This window comes from Phycodurus eques, chromosome 8 (genome assembly GCF_024500275.1).
Source record: "Phycodurus eques isolate BA_2022a chromosome 8, UOR_Pequ_1.1, whole genome shotgun sequence".
NCBI classification, from domain to species: Eukaryota; Metazoa; Chordata; class Actinopteri; order Syngnathiformes; family Syngnathidae; genus Phycodurus; species Phycodurus eques.
The window spans coordinates 20,441,273-20,452,490 of record NC_084532.1 but is presented as its reverse complement, the minus strand read 5'-3'; the positions used below and the strand labels follow the sequence as shown (position 1 = coordinate 20,452,490).

General features: G+C 42.1%; 1 protein-coding gene across 1 annotated transcript; it reads right to left on the bottom strand.

The window, feature by feature from the left end:
- Window positions 1–1,265: 1,265 nt before the first annotated feature.
- rgmd (RGM domain family, member D) lies at window positions 1,266–10,148 on the bottom strand. Its single transcript, XM_061683635.1, has 3 exons — window positions 9,950–10,148; window positions 5,552–6,063; window positions 1,266–2,598 (listed from the first exon to the last, which is right to left on the bottom strand). Exons 1-3 carry the CDS (start codon window positions 10,146–10,148, stop codon window positions 1,903–1,905), a joined length of 1,407 nt encoding a protein of 468 aa, XP_061539619.1. The 3' UTR covers window positions 1,266–1,902.
- Between the last annotated feature and the right edge of the window lie 1,070 nt (window positions 10,149–11,218).

Sequence of the window (11,218 nt, the reverse complement as noted above, 5' to 3'; positions counted from 1 at the left end):
TTTTACTGTTTTATACATAAATTGAATTGGATATGTGATCAGGAAAACTAAATATGGAACATACCAATATTAAATACATTGACATGACTATGGAAGATTAGAGTGCATATAAAAACTGTCTCCTCTGTTGTAGTCCAGCAAGTACTAATAGATGGTGAAGGATTGCGCAATCTCCAAGGCTCGGCTCCTTGCTGCTGCACTTCGCGTCTGGCCCGTGGACGTGAACAGGAAATATGCAAATTCAGTCATTTTGACTGAAATCATGGATCATCATTATTGGGTTAAAATATATATATACAAAGCACAGACTACAGAACTTTTAGAAGAATTGTATTTAATTGTTACAGTATTAGGTTCTTCATGATGCAGGTGAGGCTCTGCCCTTCAACCATACATGATTTTCCCTGAAGCAGGAAGTAATGTGGGTGACCACAATTGGCACGTGTTTGGTACCTCTGCCACACAGTTAAAAGAATCTGGGTTTGAATCCCATGTCAGGGAGTTTACATGCACGTTTCTTTTTTCATGGGGTTATTTGTACCACATTTAAAAATATACATTTACTGAAGACTGTAAATTGTTCATAGTTGTGTTTTGGCTCTATGTTCCTTGTGATTGATACGCCACCTCTCACCCAGTCAGCTGGGTAAGGCTCCAGCTCACCTGTGGCCCTGAACTGGACAGGATAAGTGGTACGCTGCTTTTCAGATATTTTCCTTTAACTATTACACATTGGTGCATCATCATAATTGTCTGTGATGTCATGGCCTGAACTGAAAAACCTTCACACACATAATTTGAGATGCTGTCTGCAGTGATTTTCTTTCATATGTATATGATAGTCTTACACTTGCAATGTAACACAAGACCTGTACAATAATGACACTTTCTAAATGTAATAGTGCAGGTAGACGTTAAGCTTCATTGCTTATCAAAAGTCCCTTTTAGCTTTCAGCTCTTATGGACTGATGACCCCATCAGGACTGAATAAGAACTACGATTTTATTTTAAAGTTAGATTTTCCATGTTTTACATATTTAAACTGTGTTTACAAGGTCTTGACCCAAACACTGTGAGTTTTTTGTTGTTGTTTTTTTTTCAATCTTAAAGCAGGAAATGCCAAGTCATGCTCCCCCTGGAAGGAACGATAGGATAGAAGAGGACCACCTTGACAGTACGTAACTGACTCACATCTTCCTCTTTCACTAACCTATAAAAGTAAGAGAGGGGGGGAAAAAATACAGGGAAATAATGTAGGACTGTCCAACACTTTAATATGGAAAATTACATAGGGAAGAACACAGCTTATTTACTAAAATAGCCTAGAGAACACAACAAATGTAAAACATATTAGAGATAAAACAACTATACATCAGCAAATGTACACAATATAAAACACATATATACACGCTTTTAATATATTATTATATAAAGATTTTTTATCCCTTTACCTTTTAAAACTTGCAGCCAAACAGCTTGAAGGGGGAGTGTTTTATAGAATGACCAAATGAATCACGTTTACATACTGTAAGGTGGATAGGTAGTTTTTACATTCAGTTGTTGGAGCTTGTGTATTTAGCATGCCATGCTGTGAAATAACATTTAAATACACAAAACATGCCTGTTGATAATGGTAAGTGCTGTTGCTATGGTTGGAGACGCTGCATGGCAGAGTGTGCACGATATTACAAACATGGAGTGAAGCGTTTGTATGTACAAAAAAAAAAAGGCAAATGACGGAACAGGTTATTGTCTTGTGTGAATCCATGCCATATTGCAATCCTTCAAAAGCTATAACAGTTCCGAATTAACAAATATTAGGATGGCGTTCTTGTCAGTCTTCCCTCAAGCTGGTGATGCTTCCACCAGTCTTTTTCCAAATAATGTATTGTATATATTTTTTTACAAAAGCAGCACAATGAGGAGTACGAGTGTGACAACGGAAGCTGGGCCGTTGACTGCTACGGTCTGTGACGCTCCTCTGTTGTAAAGACGCGGACTCCTCGGGGAGTTCTGCTTGAGTTTGCTAGGTGGCAGCGCCCTTAAATCCTCCAGGGCACCGTAAGCCGCCATGGAGAACTCGGGGTCTCCCGTGGTCAGTAGGTCGAACACGCAGGACTGGAAGTAAACGTCCTCCACCTGCAGAGTCTCCCGACACTTGGCCGTGGCTCGCTCCACCGTGTAGCCCTGGTGGGGGGGCCGTAGCGGACCCAACTCAGTGGCGGCGCCCGGCTGTCGGTGCTGCTTGCTCTGGCGGCCGAGCGTGTGTTCCTTGATGAGCTCGTTGCGCGGGCAGCCGTGCAGGCAGAGCTGCAGGCCACCATTGTCCTCGGAAAAGTCCAGCGTGTCCTCGGGCATACGGATGGCAAAGGTCAAGTAGCTGCCCACGCGCCGCACGATGATGGACGTGCCGATGTAACGCGCCTGGATCTTCACCTGGCGGCCTGCTCCGGAGCCGCCCCGCTCCGCGATGGTCAGGCTACCACTCTCGCCGCCGCTACGAGTGCCATCCTGAAAGGCCAACGGCAGGTCATCTGTGGTAGCCTGGTACACTTTCTGGTCCGTGCAGCCATGATACGACTTGAAGATGACCGTGATCTGTAAACAGAAGGGGAAAAAATAACATTAACTGCTAGGGCTGCAATGAATAATTGAATAACTCGAATAATTTTATTACAAAAGAGGCGAAACTAAATCTCTGCCGCAAAGCTTGCAGGGATAATTTTTTCACATGGACTATTGTTACTGCAGATGGAAATAAAGTGGCACAATGGCAAAGAGCCAGGAGGAAAGACAGAGAATGTCCAAAGTTTGGGATGATTTCATACTTAACAAAGAAGATCAAAGTGCAATGCATACCACAACAGCACATCTACAGTTGCCAACACTATGTAACGTAGCGATGTTAGCTCATGTTATATAGCCTACCATTGCTCGTTAGAAAGTACTGTATTGCCCCCGCAGATGGTCAATGATCCACCTGCCACAACTCACGCCGAGTCATTCAACGTGCAGGCTGGCTAACGTATAAACCAGCAAAGTCTACGTTGTCATTTGCTGATGCCGTCCTAACGCGCCAGGCCAGGCCCCGCCTTTTAACGCATGCCACACTCAAAAGTCACAGCGACTACAGTGGAACGTAAAGATGCCGATCTCAGGTGGACAAAATAATACCTGCACCTCTCAATCACATTAATGTGTTTAATGATGCTAAACCCATTTTTAGCCAATCATCCAACAGTAATCGCTGGAATAATTGGTAGAATACTTGGTTCTACAAATAATTAAATTAAATGAAATAAAAGTTGCAGCACTATTAACAACTAATACCAATAGCACATTTACTTGAGTGTTTTGTAAATACGTCTTCAACCGGACCACCATGCAGTTCTATAAGCAAACCGTAAATGGCCCAAATCCTCTAAAAACGACACCATCAAACCATGACTGACTACTCAAACAAACTGGGCTTAAAAAAAGATGGAAAAAAAATAATGAAATTAGGTTTGTTATTTCATTTAAACAAAATAAACTGCCAATAGAACAGGAAAATTTGACTTGGCAAGATTTCTTAAAACAAGTACCATAAACAGAGCAATAAGAGGTCACTGTAAGAGAGTTTTTTTTGTTGTTGTTGTTGTACATTTTCACCAGAATGCACGTTTGTAAAATGATTGTGAGTTTACAGCATGCTGAGGCCCCACAAAAGTTGATTTAGTTGCCAGAATAGTAATACTTTTCAAAAGGATCGTCACACCTCTGTGCTCTGATCCTAGTAAAACCTCAGAAGAAGGGTTTGGGAAAATCCACCCAAAACACTCAAATTAAATGTTTGTGTGTTCGGCGCATCATTCTTTCATCAATTGATTTTGGCCTTAGCCGGACGGAAAGAAAAAAAATTGAAATGCCCCTAATAAGGAAAAACAAGGTTCCCCCTCATCGTCCTAAATTAGGTGGATGCAGGACCATAACCACAAGGTGGCAGCAGAGAACCAAACATTTAAATCCCATTTGTTTCTTTTCCTGGGTGAAATAATCTATGGCCAACCCTCCATCCATTTGAACCCAACTTTGAAAAACAACAATGACCAGCATGTTATATGAGCCAGTATCTTCTCTTCCCCCTCCCCAGTCAGACTGTCGTGCCAGCGTTTGTACGAGCAGTGACAGTGATTTGTATTCCAGCTGAGCTCCAAAAACGAAATAAACAAATCAGGAGCCCCCGAAGCGGCCGTTTCTTTGAAAGTACTTGACAAAGTTTACACTTTTGGAAAGGATACTGCACCATGACGGATGATTTCCTGTCTGGCAAGTTGAAACCTACTCTGAGGGCGCGATGGGGGAAATGCGGGTACTTGCAGAGATACACCTCCACTCACTTTCAGGTTCGCGTAAGGCTATTTTAAAAAAAAATAAAAATAAATAAATGTTAAAAAAACACCACAACACTACTTTGATCTATGGGGTTTGTTTCTGGTTTAATGTATTATAGGCAAAATAAAGACCTTTTGCCTTAGAGTAGCGTATTGGAATTGCGTAAAAGTGTCATTCCCCGAGACATCTGCTTATGTCAGTTTTAAAGGGTATACTCTTTAAAATTTCATAACATTGCCCCACTTTAATTACCCTAATATAAGTATTTGTGTTAGGCCAGGGTTTCCCAAAGTGTGGCCCAAAGCGGGTTCATTTTCCTTAGATCGCCAACTGTCAAGAGTAAAATGCTGCTGTATTGATCTGCAAATTGCCACATCATTTATTTTGTTGTGATGAAACCATGTGTATTCTTTATCATCACTTTATGTAGAGTATATCTCCGTGTTATGACTGTGCTGGGTATATTTGACTAGGTTTGGTTCAGGTGAAAGGTTTTGGGATACTCTTGTGCTAGTGCTACTTCTTTCAGTAATTACGACATGAAAGACACTCCTTTCCAATTATTTTTCTATTTTTCCACATCATTCCATATTTACACAAAGTGCGGGGCTAATTACTTGGCCAGAGGGGTGACAAAAACATTCGAGATTGCGGCGGCGGAGGAGAATGTTTGAGTGAGCGTTAATCACTACCATATGACCACCCATGTGTTAAAGGTAGAGCGCTCAAGCATGTCAGTGATTCAATACCGGTGAAGGACTCTCCCTATTCATTCCCCCCCCCTTTTCTCTTTCTTTCTTTAGTTCTCCCCCCTCGTAGATCTGAGGCCGCTGCGAGACGGCAGGAATGCCGGGGAGACTCGAGAGGCACCGTGGAATGACGATTAACTTCACGTTCTGGTGCTTTACGGCGAGGTTTGAGGCTTGAGCTAGCACGCTAACGTTCCACAACCCAGACTCCGTGGTTGTTTGTAGTAGTTCTGGGTCAAGGTAGTTGCGCGTTGGTTGACTGGATTTCCTTAATTGACTATTGGGATTTTGTTATTTTTTTTAAGATTTTTAATTGGATGGGAGAATCTCTTTGAACGCTCTGAACATTCCTACTAAGCTGCCTGTCAATTTAAATTGATTGTTATGCCCATTCTTAGTTCTAATAATAGCACACAGGCAATCCTTACCTTGCTGGTTGCAGTGGCGCTGGAGCCAAGGACGACAGGCACGTTGGTCACCTGCACGGACAGGAATCGGTTGTCGATCAGCGGCCACGCCCCTTCCACCTTGCAGGTTTGGAACTCGTCCCGGAAAGTCCGTAGGTGCGGGTCTCCGAATAATCCACAGTGGGCGTACTTCTTCTGCTGGCCCCCCGAACCGGCGGCGAGCACCCGGTTCTCGTAGTTGCACAGCTCCGACACGGCCGGCCGGGATGTGCTGGGGACCTTGGCGGAGGATGTTGGTCCGTCGCTGGAGCAGTTGTGCTGGGAGAATAACTCCTTGATGCGGAAGACGGCTGAGTGGTAGACCAGGTCGCCGCGGCAGCTCCGGGCCTGCCGACGGGTGCACAAGGCGTAGGCCCGCAACGCAATGCAGTAGTCCACGTCGGGCGGCATGTCCTCCTGCAGGCCATTGGAGGGTGAGGTAGATGCCACGTACTCAGCATTGCAGCGTTGGATGCGACACTGCTGACAAGAGGCTGGAAAACAAAACCAGAGCCATGAGCGTCAGAGAGATAACCAAGATATCCGTAATCGTCCTTCTCCACCAAGGCCAAACAATCCTAATTGGGCTCAGCACCAGAACAATTCTGTCATTTGGGTACATGTACTTGATTATGTTAAAATGAAATAACGATTATTATTATTTTTAAAGGGATGGCAGAACCTCTTTCTGAATGTTCTGAACTCCTGTTTTAAAAATAATGCTGCTATGGATGTAGTCCAACTTCCCAGAGCCTTCATCCAATTCTTAACGACTAATGAATCGATTATCGTGCTCGTGCCTAATGCATGCATTACTTTCATTGAGAAATTAAAAATCTCACAATGTTTACAAAATAGATGCTTCCTTGGCCCAAGCACCGCCACTCAAACGTACTAAAAAAATTTTTTTTTTTTTTTTTTTTTTTTTAAAAACGACTATGAAAATCATCCTGAATCTAGGGTCATGACCCAATATCATTCCACAGAATCGACAGAATTCATGGATTGTTATGCCCATCTAATCACTTCAGTACACCTGGCCCCCCTAGTGAAAAGTCTCCACTATCACCAAGTCATTAAAACCTGAGCCAACAAATTTCCAAACGCTCCGTCTTCAAAAGAGCCCTCCCAGAAATCGCAAGCAGCCTCCACGGTTAGAGGGAAACCAACCTGTGTTGGTTAGCCTGAGGGTGTTGAACGTGATTTGGCTGCTACAGAGGTATTCGAGGTCCATTAAACTACACTACATGGCACACCAGGGCTTGGCGTACGGTGGGCAGATAACACGAAGGCTATCACTCAAGGCCATGCTGTTTGGAAACTTGCAGTCTTAAAACTGGAGTCTTATGGATAAATTATCTGTCTGTTTTATGGGAGTGGGGGCAAAAAAATGATACGTGCAAAAAGCCATCTACGGAGGGTTTACTTTACGACTCGAGTGTCAATGAGTGCTGACCTCCACCAGGGCTAAACAAACTTCATAGGCTCCCACCTACTGGTTATACCTCCAAAAGGCGAGAGTTATTGTTTTCACCCATTTGCTGTTTGTTGAATTCCAACAAACAAACAAAAAAACCACAGATACACATTTCACAGAAACTTAATAGAGGGTTGGCAAATGTCCATGGCATTTCATGGTCATCGGCTGCCACCTAGTGACTATATGATCATAGACGAAGAAGCTCAAAATACAGTATGTCGCAAAGAGTTGTTTAGTAGGGATGATCATTTGACAAAAAAAATAATTGGGAAGAATTAACTATTTATGAAGAAAAAAAACTTGGATGAATCACAAATGCTACTCAGCGGTCTGTAGCTAAAAATTTCTGTAGGTGATGTTATGTTCTTCTTAAAAAGACCAGAAACTAGGATGAAATAGAAACAATGGTACCTCTGCTGGTGGCAGCCTAGTAATGAACTCCATTTTGTCTTTGTCAAGGCAAGATTAATCAACAATAATTTCTACACAATCAACCAATTATTTACGATGAATTAATTGATTATGATGCCTGTGCCTAATCCATGTATCGTTCACCCAAAAAAATAATTTCACAATGCTTACACAATCGATTCTTCCTTGGCCTATGCACTTCAACTCAAGCTTACTTTAAAAAAAAAAAAAAAAAAAAAAAAACTACAATGAAAATGTAAAACGTGTTGTACAGGGATTGGACAATTCAAATGCTACAAGCTATTTTATGATCATAGAGGAGGTACATAATTTCATGTCAGAGGTTTTTGATTCTTGTTTCATATGCATTGTTATGTATATTGATAGTTTGCCATCTTAAAAAAAAGTTTCAGAAACCTTGACAGAGGTAATCAAGGACAACAATGTATCATCAGTTTTCGCCAAGGCTCACATCTTGGACAGATACTATCAACACTGTCCATGGGAATATTTCGCACCACCAACTCTTCCCTTTCACAGAGGTGTGTCTCTGTGTGAGTAGAGAGGGGGGGGTGACAGATGATTAATGCACGTCACTGCCGCGGCACTTCAACACTAGCCCTGATAAAACAGAGATGTGGTAAAGGAGGTCAAGCTGGAGGCATTCAACATCTCTCCTCGGAATTCCAACCGGCATCAGCTGCCTCGTATCGGGGGTCAGCAGAGTCTGCCCTGATTGACACCCTCTGACAATCACCACCATGAGAAACCGTCAGCCTCCGTTCATCTCCAGAAACGACCACTATGAGGACCAGCAAGAGTCTGCTCGCATTCATTTATATAAGATGGAGATGCGTTGTTTTGAAAGGAGATGTTTAGCTCCCAATGTTGCCCTTTCTGTGGTCACAATGAGACATGGAATGTCTACAAAGAGATGGGCACGATCATCAATTAGTCAGTCATTATAAATTCCTCAATGTGTTAAAATTGATAGCCGATTAATTTCACCTTGAAGCAATGGAGGCAAAATAATGTGCTCCACTTGGCTGCAAACACCACTGTTTATTCAGGGTCAGCCTGTTTGCTGTCCAAAGTAGGCAAAAATGACGTCAGCTGTGGGAAGCTGCGCTTCATCCACAGACCGCCACTGAGGCACAACTCCTGTGATCAATATATTGTATGTCAAAATACCATCTAAAAATATATACATCAATTTTCTATATGTTTTCTATGTTGTTGTTCAGGGTTGCTGGTGAGCTGGATCTTTCCTAAGGTGACTTCTCAATCTCGAGGCACATAAAATAGATGCGGATGACCTTTCACACGGTCAACTGAACCCAAGTCAGGCAAGTGTACCACTCCACCACCAGTGATACGTACAAATAAATAAAAACAATAAAAAAGTAACAGTCAAACAACTTTTCCAGCGACATTAATACTTAGAAGTTTGTGTGCCACATCCAGTCAACTTTTGCAACAAATTTATATTTCTGTTAAATAATACTTTTTGAAACAAAAGCAAACATAAAGATGTAATTTCTACTTTAACTATTCCAGCCTGTGGGTCCCAAAATATTTTTTTTTTTTTGAGTGTTTTCCCTATACCAAAGGAGTTAATACGAATTATTTACATTCTCAACATTCAAACAAAAGTAAGAAGGAAAACTATGATTTGGAAAAAAATGAAGATATAAACATCTCCATCCTATCGAAACACGACTTTGTGGTTAGCTAGCGGTTTGGTTTCAATCGTGTCGTGCCAAATGGCTCAACAGTGGACACCCCCCTCCATCGCCTCCATTCATGGTAGCTAATAACGTTCATAACTCGAGCACAAACAACGTCAGTGCGACTTGCTTCGACGACAAGGTGGGTATCCTCGTTCCACTCGTGACGTGTTAACAAATCAAGCATTCTATGTCCCAATTAGCCTCGTTTGCTGCCCTAAAAACGCCAACTTTGTGTTTTTATTTTCGAATGCCTGCTAGTAAGAGACGCTAGCTAGCTAACCATAAGCCCCCCACCCCTCGCTTTAAAAAAAAAAAAAAAAAAAAAAAAAAAAAAAACTAAATTGTGTTTTAAGTTAAACAGCGATATTTACATTAACGAGAGCAAGGTGGGGTGTTTAAAAGATGGTGTGGTTTATTTTTTTTCAAATTTCGGACCAATGTAGTCTAAAAGGTGAGGCAAAGTTGAGTTAACTTGCGCTGCTTGTCTAAAGAAGTTAGGGGCAGGGGTACTTTGTCCCGGCGGTGGGCTCAAAAGCTTTTACTAACTTTCTTTACTCACAATAGTTTGACGAGAATTAATTTTAATAGTTGCACGTTAGGGAAACGTGAGTTAGTTAAAGTTGAGCAAAAATAACGCTCGGAAACATTTAAAAAAGTTTTTGTTCCTTCTCCCGATCCGGGTGAGTACAGCAAGCGCGGCTGCTACGCACGCCGGTCTGGGAGCGGAGCAGTACGGATTTGGCCTCACGCACCACTTACCTGGTGGATAGAGTAGCGAAATAACAACCATCGTCAGCGTTACACAGTCCCAAAGCTGCAGCTTAGCCGTGATCTGAGGTCCGCTTCTCCCCATGCCAATCCATTCAGTTAGAATGGAGTTCCTCGACTGCTTCTCATCGACGCTGCGGCTGCGGGGGAAATCAGAGCAAAATTCGTCTTGCTCCCCAAGCGCTGTCATTCAAAAAGGTCCCCTGTTTTCAGGGCGGTTCTACGGGGAGGGGTTTCGAGCGCGGACTGGGGGGCCGAGAGGCGATGGCTGGACAATGGAGGACTTTTTTTTTTTAACTAACCACTTGATATTTACATCCAGTGGCAATTTACTTAGGGGGTGAGGACATTGCAAAAGTGCTTCATGGTGTGTGACGTTGTAATTGGAGAATTAGAGTTTGTTAAGCAGAGGTGAGCAGAATTACCAAAATCTTATACTCAAGTAAGAGGACTGTTACTTTATAATAATATTACTCAAGTAAAGGTAAAAAAATGTTTTTTAAATAAAAATACTTGAGTAAGATTAAGTATTTAGTGAAACATAACTACTGAAGTACTGAGTAACTGGTGAGTATTGAACAACAATATAAGTTTAACTATTATGAATTAAATCTTAATAAAATAACATGACTCAAATCAAATTCAGCCACACAAAATGGTGTTAAATATCTAATTTTTTTGTTTACAGACTTGAAACATGACAAGTTTGAAGTGGAGTTCTTGTAGGCTGAAATGTTGACATTTTTAGGTAGACACAGATGACCATGTGTGACATTGCTCTTTTTCGTAGTCCAAGGTTAACATAGTGGTGATTGAATGTGAGCCCATGGTAGTTGTGTCTCTTATGACTGCGAGTCACTTGTCATTGTTTCCTCCGTTGTTTCTGACTTGGTAAATGAGGCACTTTAAAAACTTTACATCTTTGTGAAGCCGCAGCCTGCTGGTTTAGGAGTTATCTATTTGACCTGTTTTAGGTCATAATGAGGGAAGCTTGCAAGCCTGAGAACACCTTCCAACTTTCAAATACCAGGGTGGCAACATCATGCTGTGGGGCTGTTTTGCTACAGGAGGGACTGGCTCACAAAATAGATGGCATCATGAGAAAAGAGAATTACGCGTAACTACTGAAGCAACATCTCAAGACATCAGTCAGGAAGTTAAAACTTGGGCGCAAATGAGTCTTCCAATTGGACAGTGACCCGAAGCTTACTGCCAAACTGGTTACAAAGTGGCTTAAAAAAAAAGTCAACGTTTTGGAGT

Excerpts from the sequence above, each read along its gene's own strand:
- rgmd (XM_061683635.1), bottom strand. The coding sequence starts at position 10,148 with ATGACAGCGCTTGGGGAGCAAGACGAATTTTGCTCTGATTTCCCCCGC. Across the intron at positions 6,064-9,949 it reads TTCGCTACTCTATCCACCAG|CCTCTTGTCAGCAGTGTCGC; the intron begins GTAAGTGGTGCG and ends TTTGTTTTCCAG. Across the intron at positions 2,599-5,551 it reads GCGCCACTGCAACCAGCAAG|ATCACGGTCATCTTCAAGTC; the intron begins GTAAGGATTGCC and ends TTCTGTTTACAG.